Source organism: Oncorhynchus mykiss, chromosome 21 (genome assembly GCF_057628025.1).
Source record: "Oncorhynchus mykiss isolate SJ-2025 chromosome 21, ASM5762802v1, whole genome shotgun sequence".
In the NCBI taxonomy this organism is placed as follows: Eukaryota; Metazoa; Chordata; class Actinopteri; order Salmoniformes; family Salmonidae; genus Oncorhynchus; species Oncorhynchus mykiss.
In genome coordinates, this window is record NC_143042.1 from 10,163,786 (window position 1) to 10,177,395 (window position 13,610).

General features: G+C 43.8%; 1 protein-coding gene across 10 annotated transcripts in view; it reads right to left on the reverse strand.

Annotated features, from left to right (window-relative positions):
- Nucleotides 1–112: 112 nt before the first annotated feature.
- LOC110501018 (protein kinase C and casein kinase substrate in neurons protein 2) overlaps nucleotides 113–13,610 on the reverse strand; it is a 39,419-nt gene continuing 25,921 nt past the window's right edge. For 2 of the 10 annotated variants that reach the window (XM_036957177.2, XM_036957176.2), the window contains exons 8-12: nucleotides 12,652–12,696; nucleotides 9,650–9,774; nucleotides 4,698–4,859; nucleotides 3,078–3,268; nucleotides 113–2,790 (exon numbers count right to left, since the gene is read on the reverse strand). In XM_036957177.2, the coding sequence (XP_036813072.2) occupies nucleotides 2,678–2,790; nucleotides 3,078–3,268; nucleotides 4,698–4,859; nucleotides 9,650–9,774; nucleotides 12,652–12,696 (636 nt within the window). In that variant the 3' untranslated portion in view covers nucleotides 113–2,677. The remainder of the gene's footprint in view (nucleotides 2,791–3,077; nucleotides 3,269–4,697; nucleotides 4,860–9,649; nucleotides 9,775–12,651; nucleotides 12,697–13,610) is intronic. The other 8 variants (XM_090213701.1, XM_036957178.2, XM_090213702.1 and 5 more) reach the window with 6 other exon arrangements.

A 13,610-nucleotide genomic window follows, 5' to 3' on the forward strand; every position in this document is an offset into this window, starting at 1 on the left:
GGCATTATTGTAACATGGGAGGTCTGGGTAGAAAAGTTCAATTTATTTATATTATCCTTGATACTGTATGTTTAATTGAAAAAAAAAAGGAATGACAACAGTAAAACTTCTCTTTTCGTTCAATTCATTTATAATGTATGCTGTGGGATAACATTGGCAAACTGAGTTGTGCAAGTAAAGCTGCTGCAGTGTTCTGTTGATGGCATGACCTGAAACCAATGATATACATCTCATGACCTGAAACCAATGATATACATCTCATGACCTGAAACCAATGATATACATCTCATGACCTGAAACCAATGATATACATCTCATGACCTGAAACCAATGATATACATCTCATGACCTGAAACCAATGATATACATCTCATGACCTGAAACCAATGATATACATCTCATGACCTGAAACCAATGATATACATCTCATGACCTGAAACCAATGATATACATCTCATGACCTGAAACGCACAGCATAACCTCTCACACTGACAGAAAACTAATATCAAATCAATCTTCCTCTCGATATGCGGTTGTAGGCATAAAATGTAGGGGATATTTCCAGGAGCATCATGCGTAAACAGTGTTTGCTAAATAATGCACTCACAACAATGTAAGAGCCATAACGTCAACTCCCAATAGGAGAAACCTATACTCGAGATGGGTATTGTGATAGGTCCTAAATAACAGATATAGTTTGTCAATACTGGTAATGCACATGTGGTGGTGTTAAGGGTGTGTTTGTCAATCATTAACTTTTAAAAGAAAATGAGAAATATAATCTTACAGTTATTTGTCAATTACTAATCATAAGTAGGCTCTGGCCCCTCTGGAGATACTACATTATATTTACAAACGCAACAAGACGGCAAATTCACGAGACATTCGCCATAAAACATTCAATTATTGTACAAATGGATTTGTTTCCGAATCACAGCATTTCATCTGACAGAGAACAAAAGCACTTAAGGCATCTTATAAATTAACAGTCTTTGATTTCCAAATAGAAATTTAAATCACAACTCCCTAATCTATAACTGCTTAAATTTGTTCATAGGTTCCTCGCTATTTACATGCAAACATACTTTTATTAAATCGGACCCTCTAGTTTGTGAAAAACAGTAAAAGCTGTGGTTTTTATTGCTGAACGTGCAACATTGTTTTGCTGCCACAAAAAAAAGTATATTCTCCCAAAGCTTTGATTGGACATCCAGTGCAAGCTACAGCTAAAGGTCCTAGCTTCAAGTGACACCTTATTGCCAAACATTCAGTGTGGAAAGACAAAACAACATCCACATGATGTAAAAATCAACCAACAGAATGTGAAGTCAATTGAGTGAATAGAGGCTGTCACAAATGGCACCCTATGCCCTACATAGTGTGCTACGTTTGGCCAGAGTCCTATGTGCCCTGGTGAATGTCCCTGATACTAGAATGACCAGCAAACGTGTACAATCAATAGGTGAGCCGATACAATGAAACAATTAAAGAATATACAATCAATTAAAGTTGAGGGGTAAAGGTTACAGGAGAACTTCTGAATGCGTCACTTATTGTTAAAATGTGGGTTGGCGCAACATGGTATCAGAGCATTTACAGAATAATATGAAATGCTCTGAGACCAGGCTGGTTGGTGACGGTGGAAGAACTGGATATAATTAATCATCTCGGTTTCTCTCATTCATCAACTATTCGCTGAGCAAAACATAAATCAGATTTAAAATACAAAAAAAAGGCATAACAAGACAAATCTGAACTACAGGCATCAGATAAGACAGACAATTGTTCTGAACCGGCACTGCCATGAATTCCAAGCCCTTTTCTCAAAACATTTGAAAAGTCTAATAAGAAAACGGGGTTGAAGGTTCTGATATTTCAGACAAATGGCTTTCATGTGGAAAAATAATAAAACCTTGATTACTGTCAAAAGGATGGGGTGAAGGACGCCCAAAACAGAGCAAGAAATACCATGCAATTAGGAATTCCCCTTATTTCAACATAAGACTACCAAATCAGATCCTGGACTACAAATTGGTGTTACAATAGAATACAGATCTATAGAACTAAAAATATGTATCACCAATTGTCTATGACAAAAATGAATTAAAAGATTCAACTGAGATTACTTTTAGGTCTCCAATCAGTTTCAAATCAAATCTAAAATGTGCTAGACCTCGCGAATGGGACACATGTATATCCTCTCCCATGTCTGTTCACATCTTTTAAAACGGTTAATTCTTTCAACGTCTTCATAACTTCAAGCTACAATTGGAAGGTAACATGTTTCAAATAGCTTTTTATATATTTTCTTCTGTAACAGTAATGGCTTTAAGTAACATTTGCTTTTGCAGCTGGCTTTAGACTCTGTACTGGGTGTCCCACCATAAAGGCTGACAATGAGGGCAGGCTGTAGTTGTAGGAAGATGTGTGCTTAACGACATGGGATCCAGGAAGATACAACAGAGAGAGCTACAACATCATCCTCTTCGATGGGCAAACCCCTTCCTTCTGCCTCCCCTTTCACTCACTCACTCACTCACTCCCACGTAGGGGGAGAGGGTGAGAGGGGCGAATGCGAGGCCAACCATGCTCACCCTCCTGCCCCATCTCCTCCACTTTCTTTTTCCTCTTCACCCCATCCTCTCGCTCGTTTTCCTCCTTGTCCCTCGCTCGGTCATTATTGGATGTCTTCTACGTAGTTGGCGGGGTAGAGGCCCACCACGCCGTCTTTCAGGCGCCCTCTGCACCAGCCCTGATCGTCCTCGTTTCCTATCTTGGTGAACTCCTCACCTTCAGGACAAAAAAGGAAAACAGGGAGGAATGGACAGATGATTATGTGGAAAGATGGTGGTAGATGAGCATGTCTTTCTGTTGAGCAGCTTCAAAAAGGATTTGTGACTCAACTCAGCCTCACTCTCTGTGTTTTAATTGTCATAGATAACTGATCTTACAGGACATGGCAAGTAAAATAAGACTGGTGGAGACATCCAGTCCTTTCACTTAGCAGTAGTCATACAGGACAGCAGACTAGAGAATAGGGGGACAGGGCAGGGGTCTCTTCATTCACACACACACACCTGCTTTGAAGCTGAGTTCATCCTGCTCCTGTCCTTCGTAGTCGTAGAGGGCACGCACGGCCACAGACACCCCCGAGGACGCTGGCTCCACCGCAAACGGGTTCCCATCGCCGTTGGCATCCTCAATGGAAAACGGGTTCACCCCAGTCTCCTCATCCGACCACTCTTGCGACTTCTCCACACTACTGGCGCTGAACAGACACAGAGGCAGCAATCAACATAAGGGAAATTTGAAAATGTTACTTGCCCTGCTCACACACCGATTGGACAATCCAGCATGCCAGACGAGAGAAGCGGGAACAAAAAGAGTTAATAGGGCATAAAAACAACGACACCAATGTAGAGTACAGCACAACATGTAGAAGGCCCAGCAAATGCATCTCTGAATCTACCCGGATACAAAGACTGAAAGACTATAGGTTTCTCCCTTCCTCTCTCATATCAGCCAATGGGGGGGAAAACATGCCTTTTTAGGAAACCAATGCTTTGAGGTTTTGTTGGCGAATGGATTTGTGAGTTTTGCTTTGACACCACTTGGAATGGACACAGACAGAGTGCTGAGGTAAGGCAAGGCAACACAATGACACGAGTACAGTACAAAAGCATGGTTGGAGTTCACCCCATCCACCACTAGAGGGAGGTAGATGTACAGTACCCAGATGAACAAACACCCTTCTTCCCCAGTCAGAAAACCCATGAAACACACACACACATCCTCACGCACACACGCTCTCTGAAGCCAGGTTACAGTCAGCCTCTTGCAGTTGGTACACTCAAACACCAATGGCATCTCATAGTTCCTGCTTTACGCCAGAGAGACCGACACACACCGTTGACTTTATGAGTGCTAGTTTCTCTGTCCTCCCTTGAGTCAATATCAGCCCTAATGTAAAACAGGACCCAATATAGGTTTCCTCACTAAGTTGTAGAAAGGCTTTTGTTTAAAAGTCTAAATTCTATAGAAATTGTATTTTTAAGTTCCAACTTGCAACAGATCTGACTGTAAAGTAAACACAGACAGGAAAAATACACACATACACGCAGAAAGAATGCTCTGGACTTGGCACTGTTAGGAGTGATGACTAATGTAGGTTTGGTGTGATCGCTCACTGAGAGCCCATGCACCGTAACACAGCCTGCCGCTAGCCAGGGAGAGGGAAGGAGAAAGGGGAGAGGAGGGGAGCGGTAGAAAAAGAGAGAGAAAAAAAGGAGGGGTGACAGAGGGAGAGAAGGCAAAGGGAGGAGAGGAAGGGGACAAGGATAGATGAGGAGAGGAATAAAAGAGAGAAGTAATGGAAAAGAGAGGAAGAATAACAGGAAAGAGTGAAGGGAAAAATAAAGATGAGGACAGAAAGGGTGTGCCTCAATAGTGTGTTATTGAAGTGTTTCTCAGGGGTGTACATTTTTTGCCTTAGCCCAGCACTAGCTCACCTGGTTCCACTACTCAACTAATCAACAAGCCCTGTGTGCTCGTGCTTGGCTGGAACAAATATGTGCAACCCTGAGAAACACGTGTGTGACACTAAAATACTAAATTCACCCAAAGACTGAGGGAGAGGAGAAAAAAAAGAAGAGGGAGAGAGGGAAGAAAAGGAGGGAGAGGGTCTCTCTTTCACCAACGTTTTCACTTCCTCCACTTTTTTGACATTGAGCGGACTGCTGCTGTTGTTGTTGTTGACGACGACAGCGGGCTGTTCCTTCACGGTCCCCTGGAGATCCTCGTCGTCGTCATCCTCGAAGGGGTTTGAACCCACCGGCTCTGTGCTAGTGGGCACAGTCAGGCTGACGACACGGAGACACGGAGAGAGGCATTTCTGACACACACACCCCAAAACACATACTTGTACACATACACACCCTGAATCCAGACATCCAGAAAACCTTTGGATATGAGGGTTTAAGACATAATCGACACACAACTTGTACACAAGTTAAATAGACCATATGAGCAGTGTGAGAAAAAACACATGACCAGTCTGAGGACATTGACGAGGCAACGCTGGGTACGTATGGTTTTTAGACACCCATCATGACACTAGGACACAGTCACAAAATAAACATGTTCAGTTAACAAATAAGAAATGGTCAGTTTTCCATTCACACAACATGTGTGATGCTTTTACTAGCATTTTATCAGTGTTTTCCCCAGCGGATACGCTCTGGGGTTGAGAAAACGGTCACACTCTTCACTTCCAATTTGATCCATATAATAGCCCATTTCCCTAGACATTCCAGTTAGATCTGAGAGGGTCAGATTGGTTTAAGCAATATGGTAATAGCTCCATTTCCCCCTCTGATTGGCTAGGTCAAAGCATTACCATATTAGTGACACCTATCTTTAAAAAAAATATATATTATCTAGAGAAGTACCTTGGGTTAGAGGCTGGGGGTAGATTTGGAATTCCACACTATTCTGTTGTGAGAACGAATTATGATGAAGTCACCCTAGACATTGATCTACGGTCAGCTTTGTATTTCCCCCCAATGGTTAAGGTTAGGATTTGGGGAAGGTCAGCTGATCCTAGACCTGTGCTTAGAGACAACTTCAACCAGGAACCTACTGTAGTGTTGTATGTACATCGTATGTTTACAGTGCAGTTGGACCATGGCACGTAGTAGCCATCTTTCCAATCACAACGTCACTGCACTGTGGACACCTTTACTGACAGTCACGGCACCACGCTCTCTGAGATAACCAAATCTCTCTCAGAGGAGTTGAAACACAAAACAAACACTGAACGGTGGCAACAATGTAACTGTGGTTGACAGAAGTCAGATAAAAAAAGACTGAGAAGACGTTCACACATCCTTAATGATGTTATATTAGGTCTCACACCAATATCAGCCTGCTTTTTGGTGATAGGCTCAATTGTTCTTTGTAGATAGATAGAGACAGAGAGAGACAGAGAGATATATATAAAGAGCGTAATACTCAATAGTATTAGTTGCCCATAAACAACTTTTAAAGTGAGCAAATTATAAAATGCCCATATAGCAGTAAACTATCAATTTAAGGGGGATAGCTTGATAGATGTACTATCCCTTTAAGGGGGATAGCCAGATAGATGTACTATCCCTTTAAGGGGGATAGCCAGATAGAACCACTACAAGGGATAGTACATTTATCTCTGATTTTGCTATAGCGCAGAAATGTGGACCAACTCTCAATGCGTGAACACGATAAGGAAGGAGTGAAGTTGTACCTCGGTACAGACCAGAATTTCACTCTGACCCCCTTTTCCTTATATGGCCATTGTTTGTTCAGTCTATTGCTTGTGCTTTCGTGAGCTGTGAAAATGAATTTCCACTGTAAGTACAACTAATCTTGATCGACACACACTCACCCTCACCCCTGTAGACACAGATATACCGTAGTGTATACAATACGTGTCTCTTATGCTGGTAGGGCGATGCAGACCCATGTTTGGCAATATGCACATCTGATGGATACCAAAAGGTCAAATGCCTTGCGTGCCTCACATTCCTCTCATTAACTACCCTCACACTCCTCCAGCGCCCACTAACACACTCCCCCAGTACCCACCCTACACACACACTCCCCCAGTACCCACCTTACACACACACACTCCCCCAGTACCCACCCTACACACACCATGGGTCATGTTTGGCGTAAATTAACCAGTCTGCAACCTTTACAGCCAGTGGGGCACTTCTGTTTTCTCAGGGCTTGTTACAGGAATGTTTACCGTGACCATGGCAACAACTCAGTGGTGGAAGACGTCATTCCAAAGGCTTTTCTCCGGAATGCTTTACCAGCGTTCCCGATCAGCGGCAGAGAGCCTTGTTGTGGAGGAACAGTAACTATGATGTTTACATGTGGAAGTGGTGTGAAATGTGTGAAGAGAGCCTTGTTGTGGAGGAACAGTAACTATGATGTTTACATGTGGAAGTGGTGTGAAATGTGTGAAGAGAGCCTTGTTGTGGAGGAACAGTAACTATGATGTTTAGATGTGGAAGTGGTGTGAAATGTGTGAAGAGAGCCTTGTTGTGGAGGAACAGTAACTATGATGTTTAGATGTGGAAGTGGTGTGAAATGTGTGAAGAGAGCCTTGTTGTGGAGGAACAGTAACTATGATGTTTAGATGTGGAAGTCGTGTGTGGAACGTGTGCAGAGAGCCTTGTTGTGGAGGAACAGTAACTATGATGTTTAGACGTGGAACGTGTGCAGAGAGCCTTGTTGTGGAGGAACAGTAACTATGATGTTTAGATGTGGAACGTGTGCAGAGAGCCTTGTTGTGGAGGAACAGTAACTATGATGTTTAGATGTGGAACGTGTGCAGAGAGCCTTGTTGTGGAGGAACAGTAACTATGATGTTTACATGTGGAAGTGGTGTGGAATGTGTGAAGAGAGGCTTGTTGTGGAGGAACAGTAACTATGATGTTTAGATGTGGAAGTGGTGTGGAATGTGTGAAGAGAGCCTTGTTGTGGAGGAACAGTAACTATGATGTTTACATGTGGAAGTGGTGTGAAATGTGTGAAGAGAGGCTTGTTGTGGAGGAACAGTAACTATGATGTTTAGATGTGGAAGTGGTGTGGAATGTGTGAAGAGAGCCTTGCGTGTGGAGGAACAGTAACTATGATGTTTAGATGTGGAAGTGGTGTGAAATGTGTGAAGAGAGCCTTGTTGTGGAGGTAACAGTAACTATGATGTTTAGATGTGGAAGTGGTGTGAAATGTGTGAAGAGAGCCTTGTTGTGGAGGAACAGTAACTATGATGTTTACATGTGGAAGTGGTGTGAAATGTGTGAAGAGAGCCTTGTTGTGGAGGAACAGTAACTATGATGTTTACATGTGGAAGTGGTGTGAAATGTGTGAAGAGAGCCTTGTTGTGGAGGTAACAGTAGCTATGATGTTTAGATGTGGAACGTGTGCAGAGAGCCTTGTTGTGGAGGAACAGTAACTATGATGTTTACATGTGGAAGTGGTGTGGAATGTGTGAAGAGAGCCTTGTTGTGGAGGAACAGTAACTATGATGTTTACATGTGGAAGTGGTGTGGAATGTGTGAAGAGAGCCTTGTTGTGGAGGTAACAGTAGCTATGATGTTTAGATGTGGAAGTGGTGTGAAATGTGTGAAGAGAGCCTTGTTGTGGAGGTAACAGTAGCTATGATGTTTAGATGTGGAAGTGGTGTGAAATGTGTGAAGAGAGCCTTGTTGTGGAGGTAACAGTAGCTATGATGTTTAGATGTGGAAGTGGTGTGAAATGTGTGAAGAGAGCCTTGTTGTGGAGGTAACAGTAGCTATGATGTTTAGATGTGGAACGTGTGCAGAGAGCCTTGTTGTGGAGGAACAGTAACTATGATGTTTAGATGTGGTGTGAAATGTGTGAAGAGAGCCTTGTGTGTGGAGGTAACAGTAGCTATGATGTTTAGATGTGGAAGTGGTGTGAAATGTGTGAAGAGAGCCTTGTTGTGGAGGTAACAGTAGCTATGATGTTTAGATGTGGAAGTGGTGTGAAATGTGTGAAGAGAGCCTTGTTGTGGAGGTAACAGTAGCTATGATGTTTAGATGTGGAAGTGGTGTGAAATGTGTGAAGAGAGCCTTGTTGTGGAGGTAACAGTAGCTATGATGTTTAGATGTGGAAGTGGTGTGAAATGTGTGAAGAGAGCCTTGTTGTGGAGGTAACAGTAGCTATGATGTTTACATGTGGAAGTGGTGTGGAATGTGTGAAGAGAGCCTTGTTGTGGAGGTAACAGTAGCTATGATGTTTAGATGTGGAAGTGGTGTGAAATGTGTGAAGAGAGCCTTGTTGTGGAGGTAACAGTAGCTATGATGTTTAGATGTGGAAGTGGTGTGAAATGTGTGAAGAGAGCCTTGTTGTGGAGGTAACAGTAGCTATGATGTTTAGATGTGGAAGTGGTGTGAAATGTGTGAAGAGAGCCTTGTTGTGGAGGTAACAGTAGCTATGATGTTTAGATGTGGAAGTGGTGTGAAATGTGTGAAGAGAGCCTTGTTGTGGAGGTAACAGTAGCTATGATGTTTAGATGTGGAAGTGGTGTGAAATGTGTGAAGAGAGCCTTGTGTGTGGAGGAACAGTAGCTATGATGTTTAGATGTGGAAGTGGTGTGGAATGTGTGAAGAGAGCCTTGTGTGTGGAGGAACAGTAACTATGATGTTTAGATGTGGAAGTGGTGTGAAATGTGTGAAGAGAGCCTTGTGTGTGGAGGAACAGTAACTATGATGTTTAGATGTGGAAGTGGTGTGGAATGTGTGAAGAGAGCCTTGTGTGTGGAGGAACAGTAACTATGATGTTTAGATGTGGAAGTGGTGTGGAATGTGTGAAGAGAGCCTTGTGTGTGGAGGAACAGTAACTATGATGTTTACATGTGAAAGTGGTGTGGAATGTGTGAAGAGAGCCTTGTGTGTGGAGGAACAGTAACTATGATGTTTAGATGTGGAAGTGGTGTGTGGAACGTGTGCAGCAGTGGTAAGAGAGTATTGGAAGCTACATTTTTTCACTGGCCTTCTGACACGTTTATCTACTGCACCTTGATAAATGTCTTCCCACTTCCTGACAGTGTGTGTGTGTGTGTGTGTGTGTGTGTGGTTACCTGCTGCTGCTCTTGGCTGCCTGCTGCTCTTCCATTTGGCTGATGCCGGTCAGAGTGACTCCCTCGGAGGGCTTCTTCTTAGTCTCTCGCCGACTCAGTGTACGGTTAAAATCTATGGACCAGTCCTGACACACACACACACACACACACACGATTAGAGTCACGCACCCTTGGACACAGATGAACATGAGTCACATGCTCAGCTCAAAACGGATTCAGCATGAATGTTCAAACATTAGTAACTAAAACTGCTTGTCTTAGCAACAATACTACACAAAGGACAAGCATTGAAATAGTGCACACTCATTGGAAGTTCCAATGCACTAACTAGCACAATCACTAGGTAACATTAGGCAAACGTTTCTCAGGCTGTGACTAAACACTGAAGACCAGGGCTGTGGAGTACTGAAACAGTGTGTGTGTGTGTGTGTGTGTGTGTGTAGTTAAGGTAAACACATCCATCACCATAAAGACAGACATAGCACTGAGCCATCACAAACCTCCACCAGAAGCTAAGGAGCAGGATTGAATCAAAACATCATCCCAACCAACACCAACAGAACCTCATCCCAACATTAGGAGAACATTGTCCCAATTCAGGCCCACAGAGACACACACACACTTTAACATAGTCCAATACTGCGTCTCTAGCCACAGAAGGACAGGGGCTGTGTTCAGGAGGGCCCTAGACTTACTACAGTTCTAGAGGTTACATAGGGGCTGTGTTCAAGAGGGCCCTAGACTTGCTACAGCTCTATGGAGTTACATAGGGGCTGTGTTCAGGAGGGCCCTAGACTTACTACAGCTCTATGGAGTTACATAGGGGCTGTGTTTAGGAGGGCCCTAGACTTACTACAGGTTCTATAGAGGTTACATAGGGGCTGTGTTTAGGAGGGCCCTAGACTTACTACAGGTTCTATAGAGGTTACATAGGGGCTGTGTTTAGGAGGGCCCTAGACTTACTACAGGTTCTATAGAGGTTACATATGGGCTGTGTTTAGGAGGGCCCTAGACTTACTACAGGTTCTATAGAGGTTACATAGGGGCTGTGTTTAGGAGGGCCCTAGACTTACTACAGGTTCTATAGAGGTTACATAGGGGCTGTGTTTAGGAGGGCCCTAGACTTACTACAGGTTCTATAGAGGTTACATAGGGGCTGTGTTTAGGAGGGCCCTAGACTTACTACAGGTTCTATAGAGGTTACATAGGGGCTGTGTTTAGGAGGGCCCTAGACTTACTACAGGTTCTATAGAGGTTACATAGGGGCTGTGTTTAGGAGGGCCCTAGACTTACTACAGGTTCTATAGAGGTTACATAGGGGCTGTGTTTAGGAGGGCCCTAGACTTACTACAGGTTCTATAGAGGTTACATAGGTGCTGTGTTTAGGAGGGCCCTAGACTTACTACAGGTTCTATAGAGGTTACATAGGGGCTGTGTTTAGGAGGGCCCTAGACTTACTACAGGTTCTATAGAGGTTACATAGGGGCTGTGTTTAGGAGGGCCCTAGACTTACTACAGGTTCTATAGAGGTTACATAGGGGCTGTGTTTAGGAGGGCCCTAGACTTACTACAGGTTCTATAGAGGTTACATAGGGGCTGTGTTTAGGAGGGCCCTAGACTTACTACAGGTTCTATAGAGGTTACATAGGGGCTGTGTTTAGGAGGGCCCTAGACTTACTACAGGTTCTATAGAGGTTACATAGGGGCTGTGTTTAGGAGGGCCCTAGACTTACTACAGGTTCTATAGAGGTTACATAGGGGCTGTGTTTAGGAGGGCCCTAGACTTACTACAGGTTCTATAGAGGTTACATAGGGGCTGTGTTTCGGAGGGCCCTAGACTTACTACAGGTTCTATAGAGGTTACATAGGGGCTGTGTTTAGGAGGGCCCTAGACTTACTACAGGTTCTATAGAGGTTACATAGGGGCTGTGTTTAGGAGGGCCCTAGACTTACTACAGGTTCTATAGAGGTTACATAGGGGCTGTGTTTAGGAGGGCCCTAGACTTACTACAGGTTCTATAGAGGTTACATAGGGGCTGTGTTTAGGAGGGCCCTAGACTTACTACAGGTTCTATAGAGGTTACATAGGGGCTGTGTTTAGGAGGGCCCTAGACTTACTACAGGTTCTATAGAGGTTACATAGGGGCTGTGTTTAGGAGGGCCCTAGACTTACTACAGGTTCTATAGAGGTTACATAGGGGCTGTGTTTAGGAGGGCCCTAGACTTACTACAGGTTCTATAGAGGTTACATAGGGGCTGTGTTTAGGAGGGCCCTAGACTTACTACAGGTTCTATAGAGGTTACATAGGGGCTGTGTTTAGGAGGGCCCTAGACTTACTACAGGTTCTATAGAGGTTACATAGGGGCTGTGTTTAGGAGGGCCCTAGACTTACTACAGCTCTAGAGATTACATTTCCCGTATAACTCTATGTTTTCCCAAGTCACTCCCTGTTCCCACAGATATAACAAGTGGGTTGTTCTCGAAGTTCAAAGGTCAGTTTGAGGGCCTGACTGGTGAACCCAGAGGGCCAAATTACATCACATGACCTGGCAGGCACCATGTGACCCCCTGCAGGGTTCACAGGGGCTGACACGAGGTCAGAGGTCACCACGGGGTGAAAGGTTAAAGAGAGGAACTCTGAATGAGGGAAAGATGAGAGAAGGAGTCTTCTGGAATACAGACATCCAGGAAGACAAACATCCATAGGATGAGGCAGGGGGAGGAGTAGTCACGCACATCCCCACACGGGACATACATGACAGACGTGGTGACGAGGCCATTCATCAGACAGACGTGTGTGTGTGTGTGTGTGTGTGTGTGTGTGCACTTCCTTGTGTGTTTTCAGGTGCTCCTCGTAAAGCATTAGGAGGGCCAGAATGGGCACATCAACCAAACACACACACACACAAAGAGAAAATGCAAACAGAGGAAGGAGAGGGAGGTAAATAACCCTCCCCCAGGAACCACGGTGATAGAATAGTCCTTCCCAAGCAGAACTCACTACAATGGACCTTCTGGACCTAGAGGAGCGGGACCAGTCCACATTCTGTCAAACGGAGGAGGGGGTGGGGGTTGGACAAGACAGGAACATTATTTCCAAGTAAAGAACAGCCATATAAAGAACAATGCTTTAACATCTAAGCACAGTATCAGTTAGTCTGTGATCATGAAGAGGTGTCTTGTGATAAACGTTGCTCTTCATTTAGTGTTATGTTGATGTGGAGTTTGTGTTATGGTCTTTTTAAACGCTCTTCTTCTAGCACTACGAACATCGATTTCTGAAGAGATTCTACCTCACTCAAATGCTTGTTTTTAATTACTGAATGAACCTACTTAAAGTAACTGGACAGGAGCAGGTGCAAAATCAGTGTTCCTCAATCCATACCAGGGGGCACTTATTTCCATATCTTGCTTTTCTAGCTTCTGTTTTGTAACATGGTTCAACACCAACTCCATGCCCTTATGTTGTGACAGCACCATCAGTTCCTCTTGGATAGAGCTTGGTTACGATCTGCACATTGAAAACAACTCAGTATTCGGTACAACCTGACAGACAGGATTGGTGTCTGTCTCTGTGTGTGTGTGTGTCCTATCAAATGACAGAAAAACGCTGGGAAGATTGCACACTGTCACAATGGGCTTGTGTGTGGTACGACGCGTCACAGTATGTCCTTACTATAGCTTTAAGTACAACTCGACGAATGCCTTGACGAACTCAATGCACCTTAAAATGACTAAAACCAAATTGAAACAGTGTAGAAAATATAATGGATCTATATTTATAGTTTCTTGACCTTCCAGCTCCCTAATATTCACTAGACATTCAGGGAGCATAAAAAAGAAATCAAATGACAACGGGTAGATGCGGCTGTCATGACATTTCATCAGCCGGTGATTGTCAAGCAAATAACTATCGGTCTCACGGTAATTGACTGTTAATTAACATAAACATGTTTAACA